Below are 19,839 nucleotides of genomic sequence, written 5' to 3' on the forward strand. Positions count from 1 at the left end.
TTAGCAATGGGGGCAAATGTCTCCTGGTAGTCAATTCCATAAGTCCAAGTACCCTTCAGCCACCAGTCTAGCCTTGTACTTCTCAATGCTCCCATTAGTCTTGCATTTTGTCGTAAAGAGCCATTTACATTTGACTACCTTCTTGCCTCTTCATTGATCAACTATCTTCCGGGTACCACTTTTCCTTAGAGCGTTCATCTCCTCCATGACTGCATATCTCCAATTCGGATCATCTAGTGCTTCCTGTATATTCCTCGGGACAAACAAATGTGAAATCCTAGATGTAAACACTTTATGGTTTTTTGAGAGTCAATGATAGGACAGAGAGTTAGAAATAGGATATTCAGTGCAACTTCGAACACCTTTTATAATTGTTATAGGAACATCAAGATCAGAAATAATTGTCAAGTGTTGGGTACAATAGAGGGAGTCAAATCTGGAATTGGAGTTGAAGTAGGCTTACCTGAATTTTTGGTGCCATAGCTCGGATTTTCATATTGTTGTTTTGCAGGATTGATAGTCAAGTCTTTACTCCGTGAATGAAATTTCTTTTTGTTACAAACCTGAAGCTCAGAATCAAGTTGCAGTACTTTTCCTCCCCCTACATGAGAGACCTTTTTACTGGGCTCCAGAGACCTCTTTACTGGAGCGTGTAGACATTATCGGGTGGCCCAACTATAGGATGGGTAACCCAACTATGGGCAGTCCAATGGAACCTGAGCTCTGATACTATGTTATGAAATTGACTTGGACCTAACTCGACCCCCAAAAGCTAGCTCAATGAAGGAGTTTTGTCTTTGTCTATATATTAAACTCTGAGGATATTTACTCAACCGATGTGGGACACAATTAACACACCATCAGGAGGTCCGCGCTTATTATGCTCCCTTTGCTTTCGACTTTTCCAATTGACAGGTTTTCCATGGATTTTCCAACATGTCTCACTTGTGTGGTAGGGCTTGTTGCAAGCATCGAAATAAATTCGTGCCTTCTCATCTGTTTGGGGTTGATAATTTGTAGCCTTGTAGGCTGTACTATCGCCAACAAATCCAGAAATTCAGTTGTTTCATCCGTGTTCTTTTTTCCAAGCATGACGTTCCTTCGGCTTTCTTCCCTTCCCACTTTCGAAAAAACTTCACTAATGGATGGGAGAGGAGATCTGCCAATAATTCTTCCTCAAACTTCATCAAACTCAACATTGAGACCCGCAAGAAACTTGTAGATTCAGTCCTCCACCAATTTTTGTGGTGGTTGCAATCATCAACAGATTTCCACTTCTAAGTGTTGAAAAGGTCGAGATCTTGTCACAGTCTCTTCAATGAATTGAAGTGTTTGGTTACTGGATCAGCTCTCTGACAGATCTCACCTAATTTCTGAGTCAATTCAGAAACTTGAGATTGGTTGCCCAAATTAGAATACATCAAAATCAGGTTGTCCCACAATTCTTTTGCAGTGGAATAACACGTGATTGGAGCTTATATCTTCTTCCATGGAATTGACCAGTCGTGTCATAACCATAGAATTTTCAGCATCTCAAGTGGTATATAATGGATCATCAACAGCTGTGATATACCTGATTTTTCCTTGCCCACAGAGAGATCCGGACAGATTGGGACCAACGGAGGAAGTTGTCGCCGTTTAATCGGATGGTCGTGAGTCTGACAAATTGTGGCTCAGATTTTTTAATTGGAATCGTAGCGGCAGGAGTGGACTTCTTAATGGATGTAACTTCGCTCATAGCTGCAGAAAAAATTGACTGTAAAGGACCAAAAATTGCAACGAACACTGTATGGAATTAAGGCTGGCCCAAATACTCAGTGAACAGATTGGACTGGTCAGAACGTTCCTCAAAGTTTAATTCCTATGCTCTGTATGCCTATGATTCTTTGTGGTTATTAGCCCGAGCACTCGATGTTTTCTTGAAAAGTGGTGGAACTATAAGTTTTTCTGATGTTCCAAGATTGCCTCACACAAATGACAGTGTCCTCCATTCAACATGCGTCCAAATCTTTTATCAAGGCCCTGAGTTGTCCAAATTCTTATGGCAACCAACTTTACTGGTGTAACAGGACAAACTGGGTTTGATTTGGAGAGGAACTTGAATTATCCAGCATTTGATGTTCTTAACATGTACAATATAAAAGGTAACAAATTAAGGTCGAATATGTGACAGATTTCTACTACTCTATTTACAATATTTACCATCTAAAAATACAAAGGAAAAGATCCGATAATATCTCCAGGATTGCAACCAGATTGGAAAACCATTGATTGATGGATTTCCAACAAGTAGATATCGTTCTAATGCTATAGGGCCATGTTAATGCCACTAGTGAAGGGGGAACTGCAAAGGTACCCTTTAGATCTAGTATCTGTAAGAAAGATGACGAAAAACACTAGAGCAGCGCATCAAATGTGGACTGATCACAATTAAACTTCAAAAATTGCCGCAATAATTTGGAGACTTGTTGGGTTCCTCAATATGGGTCAACTACTCTGGTTAGATATTCCACTCATTCGTTACAATTTCGTGATTGGCGCCGTCCGCTACTAGTTCATTTTTGTTGTTTGTTGTGCTTCTGTTTTGGGGTTTCACGACCTTGTTTTGTTGCCTGGAGTTGTGTTGAGTCCTTGTAGAGATTTTGGAATATGTTATGTTCCTCTTACCTTAATCATTTTTACACAGGATTGGAACTGTATTTAAACATCTTGGAACACGGTTATCTACTGATCTTGGTCCAGATGGTTCTCTCGTTGCTTTACTTGAAGTGTTCTGGCCGATGCTTGAGAAGATCTTTGTGTCAGAACACATTGAGAATGCGAGTTTGTCTGCAGCTGCCTGCAGGGCCCTTGCACTTGCAATTCAGGCATCAGGTTCCATGATTTATCCTGGTAGAACCAGGTGTCAAACTAAAAGCCTTTTGTGACTCTCAACCTCATGATGATCATTGCTTAGGAAATCCTAGTCCACAATTGATTTCCTATTGCACTACATGCATCATGAAATTCCTATTTGCAACTTTTTGTGTTTAAGATAGAAATGTACTGATGTATAGAATATGAAAAGATAGTTTTTTTAAGAAAATAGAAAATAAAATATTGGAGGGAAAGATTGAGGTTTTCGATCCCTCAAATATCCTCGCTTTTCATTGCCTTTAGTAGTTAATGGCTCTGTTTTTCCTTGGAGAGCCATTTCATACCAGGCAGCCCTTCATTTTCCTTGCTTGTGTTTTACTCACTTCATAATCTGCCATCTGACCGTACTATTGCTTGCTTGATCACCCAAGACTTGGTTCTTCGCAGGTCAACACTTTGTGGCACTTTTGCCAAAGGTCCTTGATTGTTTATCAACAAATTTCATGTCATTCCAAGGTCATGAATGCTACTTGAGAACAGGTGCAATTTTACAGTAATTGTCTTGGTGTTTTCAATTATCAAAATGGAATCAATGAAACATTTTTTTCTTCTTTGAAATATGTGTTCAGCTGACTGAATTCTGTGGAGATTAAGTTATTTTGTTGAAAATTCCTTGGTGCTAATATAGTGTCTTGAATCAGATTTCCATGTCCAACTTTGGCAAGTATCACCTAGGAAGAAAATAATATACTCAAATTAATTTGTTAAGATGTTTTAAGCCTGGTTTAAGCTGAAAGTTGGTAACAATTTTAGGTTGTGCTCATTTTTAAGTATATAGCTTTTATGAACCTAGAACTGTTGGTAACAATTTTAGGTTGTGCTCATTTTTAAGTATATAGCTTTTATGAACCTAGAACTGTTTCTTTTTCTTTTTTTATTTATTATGCACCATTTTCCTTATTTTTTACATGAATTATTTCTATAATGGTGTACACATTTGGTAATTTTGTTTTATAGCTAATTAGAAATTTAAAACTATTTGCTCACAAGATTATGATGTCCTAGTAGATTAATTGGTAGATGCTAATATTTAGGGAATTTAATATTATGTTGTATTATTTGCTATCTAAAATTAAACGGATGGATAATTATCACTTTAAGGTACTGTTTGGTTTGGATGATAAGATAAATAATATAGAGATAAGTAATATATTGTAATAAAAAAAATAAATAAGAAATGATAGTTAATATAGTATTTGTTTTAATTGATAGATTATATTGATTTGATTGATTAAATTTTAGATAAAATGATAAATTTTCATTTTATCCTTTTAAAAATTAATAAAATATGAATAATATTATTTATAAATGGTAATAAAGTAATTTAAATTCAATGATTTGATTGATGTAAGATAAATAATTAATGATTTGATTGATGTCAGATAAATAATTAGTAGATAGATAAATAATATGACATAAAGAACATGAGATTGGATAAAATAAGTTATACATAGGTTAATAATATATGTAACCAAACGGTACCTAAGGAGTCTAAGTGTGTATAAATATAATCCGAAAAGTAGAGTTTTTTTACTCTATTTCATATGCTTTTTGAGGTCTTTGCACATTGTATCAGAGTCTAGGCTTTGAGAACCTAGGTATTGTTCGTCCCTTAGGACCTTGTAATCAACATGGATTAGGAAGCATATCGAGTTTAGGGAATTTTCGCTTTCAAATTTATCAAGGGATTGGAGTTATATATTTTGTTGATATTTCCCGAGTAATAGTTACCTAGTGTGCGGACTGCCGGTCCTCTTTTTGTAATTAATAATTGTTTATAATCTAATATAATATCTTCTTCTATCAAAAAAAGAAGTTATCAACAACCCTGACATGAATTGTACACCATTGAACGTAGATATTGCTAGCAATCTCTGTTCCTTGGGGTTTGTAACTCAAAAGTTGCAAGGGTTGTTCGGTACTTAGGTTTTGTAATCCAAACGTCACAAGCATTATTCACTTTTCTCTTTGGGATTTTTTCACTCTTTTCTTGGGCTAAGTGTATGTTCACCGTCTTTTCCGGGCTTCATAATTATTGGCTCAAATAGAGATAATCTTCAATGGATCATATTTCCTTTCATCGCAAATGGTTGAGTCCTCTTCAAATCATAGTGTGGCATCCTTCATCAGGAAAGTACGCATGAATACATACCACGTTTACTCGGACTACCCTAATGTGCTCAAGAATACTTCTATCCATCTATTGAAAGGTAAATATTACTTGAATAGGCCTAATTGACTAAACTAGTTATCAATAGGAAGGGAAGACTCGCCTAATTGTAAAAACCAAGGAGCCAACAGAAAATGGCCATGCTTGGACAATAGGGAAGTCAGAAAACTCCTTGGTACAACGTGGCTTGTTAGCTCAATGGAGCCCTTGGAAAGACTTTCCTTTGTCTTAGCACCACCAAAGATGTGTAGGATGTGGTTCACGATACATATCCTAATTTGAAAATTCGTATCAAATTTGAGACGAAAGCCAAATTGTGGCATTTTAAACAAGAAGCGGAAGTCATCGAATGCTACAATAAGATGGCTCTCGTGGCAAAAATGGGATCTATGTTACGAGGATAATCGGAATGTAGAAATGGCAACATAAAATACTTGGAAAGAATGGAGAATGAGAAGGTGTACATCTTCCTAATAGGACTGAATAAAAGTTTGGATTAGAAATTCTACCCCAGGATATTGTTTTAGAGATGTAAAAAATTCTAGTTTAGCAGCTTGAAGCGGGTGCTCAGGTGGAACAGAGGGTTGTAACTAATGAGGTGTGTTTGCGGCAAGAGATAGTGCTTGAAGAGGTACAGGTGAACTTGGAAGTTCCAATGAGACTGTTCTTTGATGTAAATCGGCAATTAGTATTACAATATGATCGCACAAACATATTGAGGTTGACAGGCATTTCATTAAAAAAAAACAAACAAACAAACAAACTAAAGTGGGATCATGTGAATGTCGTTCATCACATCTGAACAACAAATAGCCAATGCATTGACAAAGGGTTTTTTTAAAACCAAGTTTGAAGATTTTACTACAACGTTGTGCATGATAAACATCTATTCATCAACTTGAGGGCGAGTATATACAAATAGGATCTAAATATTTAGAGAATAAGGATATGTTATTATCTTCTATTATTTTCTACTATCTGTTTCCTAAAATTTAAGGACACTGAAGGAGACAGTATGTATGATTACAGCCCTTGTATCTCAACTCGTTCGAGAAAGTAATAAAATATATAATGTTGAGTTATGCTTTCTTGATTCTCCATGTACAGCACTTATAAAATTAAGTGTCAGTTTTTTGTTCTCTTTCTGTATATAGTAAAATAGAAATGGTGCTTAATCTGTCGTAGAAGTATTACAGGCTTCTCGCTGTTTAATTAATATTTCTTCATTGTTTTAGCTGTTGGAGCATTTAGTTCCTACCCCATACATGGTCTTGTAGGATATTGCCAACTGCCTTTGTTTCAATCGCCTTTCTTAGTCATCTATTGCTCTCTCTCTCTCTCTTTCTCTCTCTCTCTCTCTCTCTCTCTCTCTCTCTCTCTCACACACACACACACATCATTTTTATTGTTTTTCAGCTGCTGCTGTTGTTGAAGAATTTGGCAGTAAGGAAGAATATGGACCCTTGTTCGTTCGTACTTTTGAAAGATTTACTGGTTCAACGTCAATAATGGCTTTTACTTCTTCATACATATGTGATCAAGAGCCTGATCTGGTTGAAGCTTACGCAAATTTCGCATCTTCGTTTCTGCGTTGCTGTCCGAAGGTGGCATTTCATCCTGCTCCCTGGATGTTTTCTATCATCAATCACTGCCACATAACAATCATTTTCCATGTCCTGCTGCACTAGACATGTGTAGAATTTGTAAAAAAATTTCCTACTTACCGCTTTTCCCATTTAATCTGTGTGTGAACGACTTATGCGAACTTTAATGTGCATTTCAGGAAGTCTTAATTGCCTCTGGTTCTCTTTTTGAGATGTCATTGCAGAAGGCTGGAATATGTTGTACAGCTGTGCATCGTGGTGCAGCACTATCAGCAATGTCATACATATCCTGTAAGGCCTCATTTTTTCTATCTTATCTAAATTACTAGTTTAGACCGGGCATAGGAGACCAGCCAAATTGGTGGATTGTATGGATATTGCGATTTGGCCCCTCATCAAATTGCAGTATGGTTCCTAGTCAATTTTTGTAAATATGATTAATGATATTACCTTGATTTTAATATAAATCAAATTAATAAAAAAAATGATTAAGCTCCAAAAAATATTTCAAAAAGTAAAAGACCGTATAAGCATGCAACACGTGCGTCAAGGCAATAGTGTCTAATTATGTTTCTTTTGTTTCTTCGTGGTGTCTTGACTGAAGAAAGCCATAAAAAGTACCTGTACCCTCAGTCAAGACTCAAGATAGATCAGAAGCTGCAACCATCACTGTCTTCTATGTAAAAACCCGTTTACTCTAATTTTTTTCCACTCTATGTATACATTGGGTCGTACCTTTAAGTTTAGTAGATTCATTGTGGATCATTTTCAGCAGCTCAATCCTTCAAATATATGGTTCTGGGATAAGAGCAATTCCATTCTCATAATGTGCCAAAGTGAAGGCGCCAGACCCCCAAAATTCATTTATTGAACTTTATCGTCCTCGTGTTCTTTGGCTTTACATAAATTGACTTAAATGATGCTATTATGCTATTGTATACTAAATCCCTAACTTATTTGTGAGCATTTTAGGCTTCTTGGAGGTTGGACTTATGTATTTGCTGGAACCTATGGCTCTTGAGCCAGAAAGATCCGTGCAAGATATGGTGGTAAGGGTCATATCAATCAATGGAGAGAGTCTCGTCTCAAATCTGGTGTATGCTCTACTTGGTGTTTCTGCAATGTCAAGGGTAAACACGACATCCTAAATCTTGATGTTGATACGTGCGGTTCTGGGTTCATTGTTTAGAGTTACCCACCTAAACTCTCGTGATCTCTTGTTCATATCGATAATACTAGATTCAAATTGATTATTATGTGTCACTAGAACATCTAGAGAAAACCGTGGACCTTATTAGCAACTTTGCTACGTTAACAAGTAGGCTATCTTGCATGTATCATAAAAACCGTAGCTTTCATTCCGATGCCTTTTTGTTTTGAGGCACCACTGTTGTCACCAAAGCATGTTTAGGATGCCCACAACTTACAGCTTAATTCTCTGAAAAGATATGGCTGAACTGAGAAATTATATAATGTGTTGGGCCGATTTTGTGTGTTCAACTTGTTGCAGGTTCATAAATCAACAACAATCCTCCAGCAATTTGCAGCAATGTGCAGTTTAAGTGAAAGAACAAAGTGGAATTCAATTCTTCACTGGAAATATTTTCAGGGATGGCTACACTCTGCCGTTAGTTTTCTCTCTCTCTAACATTGTGTTGCTGTATTTTTGGTGTGCTGGATAAAGTTTTGAAACTGCTTTGAGAATGTAGTATGCATGTCAATCAACTTAAATACTTTCCTCATTGAATTCTTTCTTAGTTGCAATGTTCTCATTCAAGTTGCTAGCTGAGTCAAGGTGTTTTAGTTAATGGGACTTTCTCCAGTACGTTGGAGGGCCCAAATAAATTTTTGTGGAAAAAATATGTTCACTTTATCTACAAGAAAATAAAAACTAAAGTATTTTGGTTTTTCAATCTTTTTGGAAACTGAAATCTTATCTAATATGCACACATTGTCAATTTTAACCTTATCATGATAATTGATTTTACAAAAGTATATCAAGTGTGTACTAACCAAGGACAAAGTTAAAAATACGCAATGAAAAATTTTGACTTTGGTTTACACTTTTATAATTGGTATAGATAAGTAATATAATATATTACTTTTATGTCTTAGCCAATATTTAACTTTTACATTTATATCCTTATATGTTTTTATTTTTACATAAATTTGTGTAGAGTAAAAAGGCAAAGTTGTAGATTCACAATTGTAAAAATTTTCCTTTTTATTCATATTTTAGATTGGTAATAATAGATTATTCATACTTTTAGATAGGTAATAGATTCATACTTTTAGATAGGTAATAGATAATAAATTGTGAAACTCATTCTTAATAACATATATTGTTATGCTCTTTATATTATCTTAAAGACAACATTTGTAGATGTCTAAATATTTCTTAAAGTTTTAAATGATTAGTTATTTTTATTGTGGTAGTGCGGAATGCGGTGAATAATTTTCACAACGATAAAGAAAGTATATCGAAATAATTTATTCATTGATTGCATTTATATTACAATTATAGGGTTAATTTTATAAATGCAATATGATGTTTATAAAACCAAGAGCACAATTATAAGAGTTTTTTTTGTCTCTTAATTTATGTTGTACTTCTATATTTTTCAAGACAAAAAATAATCACCAATAAATTTATCTTGTAATTCTACATTTTTCAAGACAAAAAATAATCACCAATAAATTTATCTTTTAATTCTACATTTTTCATGACCAAAAATAACCACCAATATTACTAATAACAATACGAATGATTTGAAAATTCAGCAATAAGTTATTTTAAAAAAATAGATGGTAGAAATATTTTACGTCTATAATTTTCTTCTCATGTTTTTTTTAGAATGTAATATGATGTTTATAAAACCAAGAACACAATTATTAGAGTTTTTTTATCTCTTAATTTATCTTGTACTTTTACATTTTTCAAGACGAAAAATAATCATCAATAATACTCATAACTAATAAAATAAGAATGATTATAAAACCAAAAACACAATTATTAGAGTTTTTTTATCTCTTAATTTATCTTGTACTTTTACATTTTTCAAGACGAAAAATAATCATCAATAATACTCATAACTAATAAAATAAGAATGATTAGAAAATTCAGCAATAAATTATTGTAAAAAATAGATGGTAGAAATATTTTACATCTATAATTTTTTCTCATGTTTTCTTTAGAATAAATTTTAAGAATACGATGAACATCAATCAACATGTTGCATTCAATGGGTCAAAAAATAAATGCACCAATTAAATGAAAAAGAAACACATTGATTTTTCACAAATTCAATATCCCAAATTTGACCCTAAATTTTACACCATTTTTTCACCCAAAGCCGATGCAATTAATACATATAATTCATATTTTTTGGGCAATATAGTAAATACACAAAGCAAAAACTTTGTCCATCATTCATAGTTTTATAATAGATATAGATATAGATATATGTTCCCCTTAAAGTTGTTGCATAGATATTTAATGCACTCAACTTGTTAGTGAAGTCTTCAAACTTTTTTTTAAAGTGACTTTTTGGTTAACGCATTAACAATTTGGTGCTCTCATGTGATGAACGACATACAGAAAATTCCACTTTCCAGCATTTCCTTGATGAAATGTCTATCGATTTTAATGTGTTTTGTGTGATCATGTTGTACTGGTTGTTCACAATAATGATCGCCTTTATTATCACAAAAAAGTCTCATTGGAATTTGGAACCATCGATTCCATCTTTAACTCCTCAAGTACCAATTTTAACCACACTCTCCATTAGCTTTGCCTTCTTGCATCGCACTACTACAGTTTGTTTCTTACCTCTCCAGCTGAGAATAATAGGACAACCTGCAGTAGATTTTCAGACCAAATTTAGCCTGCCCAGTCTGCATATATTAATCTCAATGTTTCTCTGAGCACTTTTCTTAAATAATAAGCCTTTTCCAGGCGAGTTTTTTGGTATCTCGGTATTCTATAGACTGAATCCATATGTTCCTTAAAATTTGGGTGCATAAACCGACAAGTGTAATATTAGTTCTTGTGTGAGATACATGAGCTTACCAAAGATGCTCATATCTTCCTTTCTCGACACGTGTCCCTGGGGGAGTGTAGAAAATAGGAATATATTTTAATCTACGGTGACACAATATAATGTCATCATTACTAGAGCTAGGGGTACACTGGATCATTGGGATTGTACACACGAGCTCTTCAGCAGTAGGCTAAGATTGGTATATCGTGGTTACCCTGTGTCATCCTCTTCTCTCTTGGTCTTTGATAAAACCTCCGCAACTTAGTAATGAGTCATAGATTTGAGAGGAGTTCTCCAGTCTGAGTATGTGTCATGCACAGCATCCCCGACATCCTTGGTCATTTCTGATTGATGATTCCATGGAATTTGGTAATCATCATAGGGGGGTTGTTTTCATCGTTCTTTTCGTAAATGACTTTTTTGTTGCTCATTTTGAACCATTTTAAGATGTTGCTAGTAGTTTAGAACCAGTTGCATTTTTTGTTGCTAGTTTTGATCCGTTTTGGCATTTTAGTTGCTAGTTTTGATCCGTTTTGGCATTTTAGTTGCAGACGGTGCCGGCTGAGTACCTGAAACAGGGTGAACTTGAATCTTTGCTTCCGATTTGGATGAAGGCCTTCCAGGCTGCGGCATCAGATTATCTTGTGAGTAGACGAAGTGGAGAAATTAGTCATGGGCACATGCAAGGGAAAGGAGGCAGACTTTTAAAGCGATTGATACGAGAATTCGCTGATAATCATCGTCATATTCCAAATTTGACTTGATATTTTTACTTATTTGACACCAAGCACTGCATTTAATCAGCAGCATGACTGGGCTTCTGCCATCAGGTTTGATTTATGCTAGGTCTGGTGGAGCTGCAATCTCTCAGCCTGGGTCAATTTATTGAGGGTGAGCCTCACCGCAAACTGGCTAAAAGCTTGCGCAGCTTTGTAAATAATCACGGTTGTAGCCCAAGTTCACCAATTTTGTATTATGATATGGTCAGTGTGTACACTAAACAAGGACGGAAATACAGATAGGAAGTTGAGTGTCAAGGATCTTTAACGTGGAAAATATGGATGACATGCTAGAACGTGGATTGACTGTTGGTAAATGGAGAAAGATATGCAAGACACGTTGTGTTAATGTAGAGAAGGGAGAAGTAGAGTTGAAGAATAATGATATTGGAAGAGATTCAGAATGGGATCTGGTTAATTAAACTAAATTAATATATATATATTTATATATATATATATATATATATATATATACACACACACACACACACACACACACACACACACAGAAAAAGAGAGAGAGAGAGAGAGGCTGTCCCCAGTCTATTCTTGGTATATTATTGAAAAAAACGATGTGCAGTCGGACTGGCCAAATTATGAAATAATTATGCTTCGTGCTATTATTGATAACCATAATAATTGATAAAGAATATAATAATGATTAAACACTTAGCAACTGGGAGCATTATTAATAGAGCGAGAATCTGTGGTACAAACGAGAATCAGATGACTTCGATATTGGACAAGAAATAAGCCAAACCAACTGCAGCATGCTTATTACCAGCAATCAAGTAAGAAATATGAATGAGTACGAGCAATTTTACTGTATATACATTTTTTATTATTTATTTATACTGTCAATTTTGGCATATACATAGTTAAATCAGACGCTTCTATATGAAATCAAAGAAAGTTCTCTCTTTATTTCGACTCTTTTCTTCCAATACCTTTTTTATTATTATTTTATTTTAAACTCCGATGTAATAAATCTATCACGCTTTTGTTTATCACAATGAGATCAACATACCGCAGTTTATACGAAGTGGTTGGTTGTTTAATACAAAATCTACATTTTCTACACACCTGAATGGCAAGATTAAACTTTTACATTTCTTTGCTGGAAACAAGCAAGCAAGTGCGGGAATCATCAAGGCAAGTTGGCAGTAACAGACAATTCTTCATAATCTTCTTCTTCTACTGCGGTACTGCCCAATACTACTTTACAACCCAAAAACTAATAAAAAAGCAACACAGCGAAGCACAGCTTATAATAACCTTCTTCTACCTCTATTTCGTTTGTGAGTGGTTTGGTGAAGTTTGCTGTCTTGTCGGCGGCAGGTCGCTTTCCGTGTCCGCCCGCTGTCTCTTTCTTAATCCAACTCTAATTATGCCACGACCGTGATTTTATTACATAACCTTCTTGAACTTGTCAGTCATTCACGACTCGAACCATGCTTCAATGTTCCAATCATATTGCGTTTCAAGATTCATGATTTAATCACCATCCGTGAGTTTATTATTAATTTTTCAAGCTGGTCTGATCTTTTCTTGGACCGGCAAATACAATGTGGATGGGAATGTGTATGATCTCTCCTGATCTGAAAACTGTCTCTCTTTCGCCGTTTACTTACAACTGAACTGGGTTCCAAGGGATCTTTCCTCTGCAAAACCAGGTATGGGTTTCCCACATCCTCTGGTCTTTTTTTACTTCTTCCTACTTGCTGGTTGTTTCTCCTCAATATAGCTTACTTGGTTGACTGAACGCTGATTCTGCTGCTGCTTTGCTTGCCATTTCATTTCTGAACGCCTAATCTTGTTTCCATTCCCATTACCACGATCGTTAGTCAACAATCTTGACTTGATTTGCATAAATAATATTGGGAGTACTCTATGCTTCTGGGTAGTTTCCTTATGTTTAATTTAAACGGCCTAGTTAATCCGTTTTACAGCCTCTTCTTATCTTTTAAACAATCGTTTAAAAGAGAGAGAGATGATAATGATGCCCTACCATCTCTGCCTGCCTGATGTTATGAAGGTATAATATCATCTTCCTTCTTATTCTAGTACATGCATTCCTTGATTGTCTATATTCTTGCAATTGTATCTAGGTAAAACCCCGACCAGAAGCAAAGAAAACCTTCTGATTGCCTCAGTGCAACCTGATTCACATTATCTCCGGATTAGAATTCTTTATCTTAAATCTTTTATATGTATATCTTAATTTCAGGTTCCATGAACAGATTATAATCTCAATAAAACCGCCCAACACTGAGCTGGATCCCAGATTAAATGTCAAGGACTCTTGCAGCAATTTTAGGAGGCGCTGCAGGAGCCGTGGCATTGGTGGGAATACTGCTAATAATTTTGTGGTACTGCTTGTTACATGGTAGTGGCATTTCAAGAACGTCTGAGACAGGTTCTTCTGATCCATCTGTTCAAGGTAACTTTTGCATTCTGATCCCTCTGTTCAAGGCAATTTCAGGTTCATTATAAATGATCAGACAATAAAATCCTAAATGCCATACAGTTGGAAGAGCTACTGGAATTGAATTCACTTTGCGAGATGCTAGGCGCTTCGAGATTGAGGAATTGTTATTGGCAACAAGAAACTTCAGTGACAAAAGTTTGATAGGACAAGGCAAATTTGGGGAGGTTTATAAAGGCTTGCTCCATGATGGAATGCTTGTTGCAATAAAAAGACGACCTGGACGCCCTACTCAGGAGTTCATTGATGAGGTATCTTTTTTATTTTCAAATAGTGTGAATTAATTCAGTGCTATACATTTAATAGACATGCTTAATATACAACCTGGAAGAGGAATCTTATTTTCGAGATTCTCAGCCTTTTTCACTTCTTTTGGCTTTCGGATTGCCATGTAGTTGATATGAGAGATCCTTTTACTTTCTTCCCACCTCATATTGGTGAAAATGCTGTTCATAAATTTAAGATTTCAAATTATCTTACTCATTTTCAAAACATTGGTGATTATCCGAGAGTTTTATTATTTTCTCACCTTGATCTTCATCAAGATTTTTGTGATTTTTCTTTCAATATTATTTTATATATGTCCTTTTGTTGCAGTTTTAGCATTTTCCCTTCTTTGAAAACAATAACGCTTATTCCCAGAATTATACATACATATAGACACACAAACATACATACTGTTGGTAGCTTGTTGAACAACATATCAAAACTCTATTACTGACATATGTATTTTTTTAAGCTGGATTTCTTGCGTCATACATAAAAATTCCATTCATTACTAAGACATTTTTCTGAGATTCCATCCGTTGATGATTTAAGTATGGGATTCATTTTCTTATCAGGTCCGATATCTAGCATCTATTCAACACCGAAATCTTGTCACTTTGTTGGGCTATTGCCAGGAAAGTAATCTACAGATTCTTATCTATGAGTACATACCCAATGGAAGTGTATCTATTCACCTGTACGGTAATTAACCTCATCCTCCCACCTCCCCCATCCCCCTTCCACCTCCCCCCTCCCCCTTTCTCTAAGTATTGGGGTGTCCGCACACATATAAATGTGCAAGTAAATTTAACTTTAATAATCCAGCTACTTTTTCTACACAGAGTTCGTGTCTCTGCGAATAACCATAAAATCATTCGCCGTCATTTGGTCCATCCATCCGTTTATTATTATCATTTTCGTGTCCTCTGGTCATCTTTTTTTTTACTTTTTCATACTTCGTCATTGTTTCTCCTTGGTATTAGCTATTTGCTTGATTGAACCCTGACTGCGCTGCTGCTTTGCTTGCTATTTTATTTTAAATCCCACCATTTTTTCGTTATCTTTCCTGATTTCCTTTCAACTATTTTATTCCCTTGATACTTTCAGAAACTTGTATCCTCTTGCTTTTCTTTCTCCATTCATTTATTCAGCTGTGCTCTTTCGTTTCCCTTATCTGATTGCTTTTACTTCTTTACCACACAATTTGTTTTGTATCTTGGATTCCTCATCTCTTCTTTCACAGGTGCTGGCCAGGTTTCGCAGGAGAAGCTTGAGTTCAAGCACAGGCTATCAATAGCTCTGGGGGCAGCTAAAGGTGATCCTCTGCAAAATCAGTGAGCATTTTTGGCTTTCCTTGTAGCTTATAATTTGTTTTACTATAGAAATGTATTGATATCAATGATGAGCACCAACAAATATTTGGGCAAGGTTCTATAAAACTTTAATTGGTCTCTGTAGCATTGCACGTTAATGCTTTAGAACGTGCACCTCACACATCATTTAAAACCGTATGCAGGTTTAGCTCATCTCCACTCTCTCAGTCCTAGATTAATACACAAGGATTTCAAAACACTTAATGTACTTGTGGATGAGAATTTCGTTGCTAAAGTAGCAGATGCTGGGTTACTCAATTTTCTTGGACGAATTGATAGTGCAGGCCCATCATCTGAAGTCGCATCTGATGAGATTTTCCTTGCTCCTGAGTAATGCACTTGCATTTAGTGATTTTTTTTTGTATAATGCCGCAGTAAGTAATTAGCCATAATTTAATTTACTTGTACAGGGTTAAGGAGTTCGGTCGATTTTCTGAGAAAAGTGATGTTTACAGTTTTGGGGTTTTTCTTTTGGAGTTATTGAGTGGGCAGGAGGCCAGGGACTTGCTAACTTCGGATGTCATGGTCGAATGGGTGTGTTTCTTTTGGATTTTCTTAAAAAAATGATATCTTAGTTATGCAAGGAACGATATGTTATTTATTTGGCAGGTGCAAAATCATCAGGATTGTGGAACCATATCGACCATGATTGATCATCGATTGGGAAATAGCTTTACGACGGAAGGAGCGGAAGAGTTCATAAATTTGATAGTGAACTGTGTGAATCCTTCTAGTGAGAGGCGTCCTGCAATGAGCTATGTGGTCACAGAACTTGATCGAATTCTTGAGAAAGAAATGAGCCTGACAACAATCATGGGGGAAGGGACCCCTGTTGTCACCCTCGGGAGCCAGCTCTTTAGGGCTTCCAAATAGTATATTTATATATAAACAAAATTTCTGCTTGTTTTTTTTCCGTCATGCTTTGCGATATTACCATATTGTTTATTTGTGTGTGTGTGTGTGTGTGTGTGTTGTGTAACACCAAGAGCAAGAGCTGATCCCGTGTTTGATAAATGTATAAAAACAAATGTAATTTTTTAAAAATTTAATTCTTTACCCGTAATTGTGTTTAAGAATCTTTGTGCAGACTGCAGACATATTTGTCTTTTTTGTTTTATGGTGAAAGTGGATTAGCTTGCAATGGATTGTGACATTTTCTTTCCGATGTTATCATGTGCATGTGTGAGACTCTGGTTAACGACTTAAAGTTTTTAGTTAACATGATTCCTAAACGCTATAATCGTGATACAGATGATCCAAATATATAGGTTATATTTGTTTTTTCATATGTCCTAAATATATAGTCAAATATTTATATTTAACTAGGTAAGTGGCACGTGCGTTGCACGTGAAAATGCATAATGATTATGTAGAACACACATATATTTATTTTTTGTGAAAATATTATTTTATGTTTTATTGTTAAAGCAAAAGATTCGAAAATATGTTGTAAATTGATGGAGCAGAATAATCTATTCTTGTGAATGTCATAAAAGGAAAAACTTGTAACTAATATATTTGACAATAAAATAATTACTCGATTAAATGTCTAATTTAGTGCAAAAAACGAGGTAGTAATCGTAAAATAGCGAAACAAAGTCGGTTATAAAAGCAGTTAATCAAATGTTGATAGGATAATCTGACAACGTTTCTATTTTTCCCCCTTTTTGAAACATTGTTTTTTTTTTGTTATGTGCAGCACGTGTCTTGATGCGTTTTGTATATTCTCCAAGAATCTAGTCATCTTGTAAGTTCATTGTAGTGTGATGTGTTTCGCTTTCCTTGGGAATCTTTGTCTTTGAAAATGTGGATGCGGATATGTTTGGTCTTACATTGTCAGCATACTTTGTCTTTCCTTTGTTCAATGATCTCTTTTTTTTTAGAATGTGGTTTTTGGATGCTCTCAACAATTATCGAAACCTTGTCTTCATAATTTTTCACATTGTGGTCTAACTTGAGCAGAAACTTGTGGATTTCTTTGTGATAGCTGATAATGTCACTATTTTGCTGCAATACATGTGAGATTTATTATATTAGATCATATAGTTGTAAATGATATGAGATGAAAGAAATATTTTAGTTTCCTAATGATCACTAATTTGTTGATCTTACCTGATCACAATTTTGTATGTATTTTTCAACAGGAATACCAATGAATAATGTGACAGTTTTACCAAACATAGTCACTCTTGCAACCCCAGTTCCATCTTCAATCAAAACATTAGGTTTATACCTGAGAATGCATTAAATAAGTGTATCATCATTTGTGGATATAACGATTTATGAAAAATAATTTGGAAGTAGAATTAATAATAAACCTCGGAATGATCTCAGTTGGTATATCTGTACAGTTTGGACAAGACATTCCATTAGTTGTTTTTATGGCAGTCGTGTAGCAATTATTGCAGGCATCATAAAACAAAGTCGAGTGAATCCAATCAAGCAGAATCCAATTTTGATACAACGGAATTAAAAAATGAAATACAAAATCAATATTTAGGGAGGGTGGGTCAAAAAACTTATTAGATACCATTTACTTCGGTATCTAATAAGTCCTACCTACTATTGAATTTGAACCAATGACTCCCGCCGTATTTTTCTTTTTTCGAAGGAGCGCAATTGCCGGCTAAACATAAATTGATTAGAAAGGTAATTTCCGAAATTTTGTTGCGTAACAATGGTAAAGGACAAAATGTCACTCGTGTAGATATTATTTAATTAGGAAAAGTATAATCGTTAAACAGAGAAATTAACAAACGAAGAGGAAATTTTTTTTGATGATGGAGGGTCGAAAAATGGACTAAACTTAGTATTCATGATTGTTTTAACATTGACATGTCCCTAATTAATGAGATGGAGCACACAAAAAAACTCAGCAAGAGTAAGGAATAGTTGGGAATAATCACGTGTCACATGATATATTGCAATCATGTGTATTTTGTGTCTTTGTAGAGAAAACACTACCACAGATGTTCCAATGAAAATAGTATGCTGACGCTAAGAGTTTGAAAGTACAAAATATATGTATATATCATTTTGAAATGCTTTATAACAACATATAATTTTAAATGTACCTAATATATTTAGAAGTTATAAAGTTTTGTTCTTAATTTTGTATGAAATGGTTTTTTTTAAAAAAAGAATTTGAGGTAAATGTAATGATATATTTAAATAAAAAAATTGGAGTAAAATAAAAAAAATATTGTTATTCATAGTGAAACCACATTTGAGTATTTCAAAGATGAAATGCTAAATCAAGTTTGAGTTGAGAAATATAGAGAACGCGCAATTTGTAGATTCTATAAACATATTTGTCCTCATTACTCTCAAAGAGTTAAATATGCATTTTTAATATTTTACAAAGGTATTTGGTGCAAAAAAACATATCAAAATTTTTGTCAAGTCGCATGAGGGGTGCGTACGCAATAATAACTAATCTGAAGGGGTGACTGAGCTAATTTTATAAAAGTTTAGGGTTGAAGATGTCTATTAACATTTCATAGGGTAGAAGTGTGCATATTTTAATATTTCACAGGGGTATTTGATGCAAATAATTTTATATTTTGAAGATAAAAGTAACCATAAGTTCAATGTGTATTTATTACTAATGGAAGCTCAATAAAATATATAAGAAAAAAAGAAGTGGTTTTTTTTTCAGGAAATTATATTTTAAGATATTTATTTCAAAAATATTAGAAAATATTAAAATATCTTAAATTTTTAGGCGAATAAGATGTACTTGTAATTTGTAGTGTAACAAACTATGTGTTATTTTTTTAAAATTATTCATTCATGCGTCAGTAAAGTTATGTCTTGGACGAAAACTTTGATAAAAGATTTTTTTAAAAAGTAATTAAGTGTAAATTTAATGTTTTATTTTTAAAAAAGTAATTGTGATATAAAAATATTTTTTCATCAATCATTGTAAAATATTAATAATGTAAAAAATTTAAAAACTATATGCACATACTAAGAGTATTCAAATTAAAAAAAATTCTTTATGCAACGACTATTTTAGATTGTCATCATATCTTTTTAAATTAAAAAATTATATTCATAATCCTTAATATTGAAAAAATAGCTATGTATTCTCAAGCTATGAGCAAATATCAAAGTAATAAACAAAAGAAATAGGTCAACTTGGAAATATTTAAGATAAAAATACAGTTTTATGGATAATAAGATAACGTAACCATATATTAGTT

The 19,839-nt window shown here is 34.2% G+C and overlaps 2 protein-coding genes across 8 annotated transcripts in view; both read left to right on the plus strand.

The window, feature by feature from the left end:
- LOC140867290 (transportin MOS14) overlaps nt 1-11,965 on the plus strand; it is a 35,397-nt gene extending 23,432 nt beyond the window's left edge. For 3 of the 5 annotated variants that reach the window (XM_073272362.1, XM_073272364.1, XM_073272366.1), the window contains 7 exons: nt 2,687-2,892; nt 3,304-3,396; nt 6,503-6,690; nt 6,870-6,981; nt 7,663-7,820; nt 8,201-8,317; nt 11,276-11,965. In XM_073272362.1, the coding sequence (XP_073128463.1) occupies nt 2,687-2,892; nt 3,304-3,396; nt 6,503-6,690; nt 6,870-6,981; nt 7,663-7,820; nt 8,201-8,317; nt 11,276-11,494 (1,093 nt within the window). In that variant the 3' untranslated portion in view covers nt 11,495-11,965. The remainder of the gene's footprint in view (nt 1-2,686; nt 2,893-3,303; nt 3,397-6,502; nt 6,691-6,869; nt 6,982-7,662; nt 7,821-8,200; nt 8,318-11,275) is intronic. The other 2 variants (XM_073272365.1, XM_073272363.1) reach the window with 2 other exon arrangements.
- A 43-nt stretch (nt 11,966-12,008) lies between these two features.
- On the plus strand, nt 12,009-16,697 carry LOC140867291 (proline-rich receptor-like protein kinase PERK1). 3 transcript variants are annotated; one of them, XM_073272368.1, is made up of 9 exons: nt 12,010-13,182; nt 13,459-13,544; nt 13,737-13,949; nt 14,037-14,245; nt 14,837-14,963; nt 15,505-15,576; nt 15,778-15,964; nt 16,045-16,168; nt 16,244-16,697. In XM_073272368.1, exons 3-9 carry the CDS (start codon nt 13,799-13,801, stop codon nt 16,505-16,507), a joined length of 1,134 nt encoding a protein of 377 aa, XP_073128469.1. In that variant the 5' UTR covers nt 12,010-13,182; nt 13,459-13,544; nt 13,737-13,798; the 3' UTR covers nt 16,508-16,697. The 3 variants fall into 3 exon arrangements, with proteins under 3 accessions (XP_073128470.1, XP_073128469.1, XP_073128468.1); XM_073272369.1 differs by lacking the exon at nt 13,459-13,544 and having other exon boundaries at nt 12,009-13,182; nt 16,259-16,697; XM_073272367.1 differs by lacking the exon at nt 13,459-13,544.
- The last annotated feature ends 3,142 nt before the right edge of the window (nt 16,698-19,839 follow it).

The sequence above is a fragment of the Henckelia pumila genome, chromosome 4 (assembly GCF_033568475.1).
Source record: "Henckelia pumila isolate YLH828 chromosome 4, ASM3356847v2, whole genome shotgun sequence".
Classification (NCBI taxonomy): Eukaryota; Viridiplantae; Streptophyta; class Magnoliopsida; order Lamiales; family Gesneriaceae; genus Henckelia; species Henckelia pumila.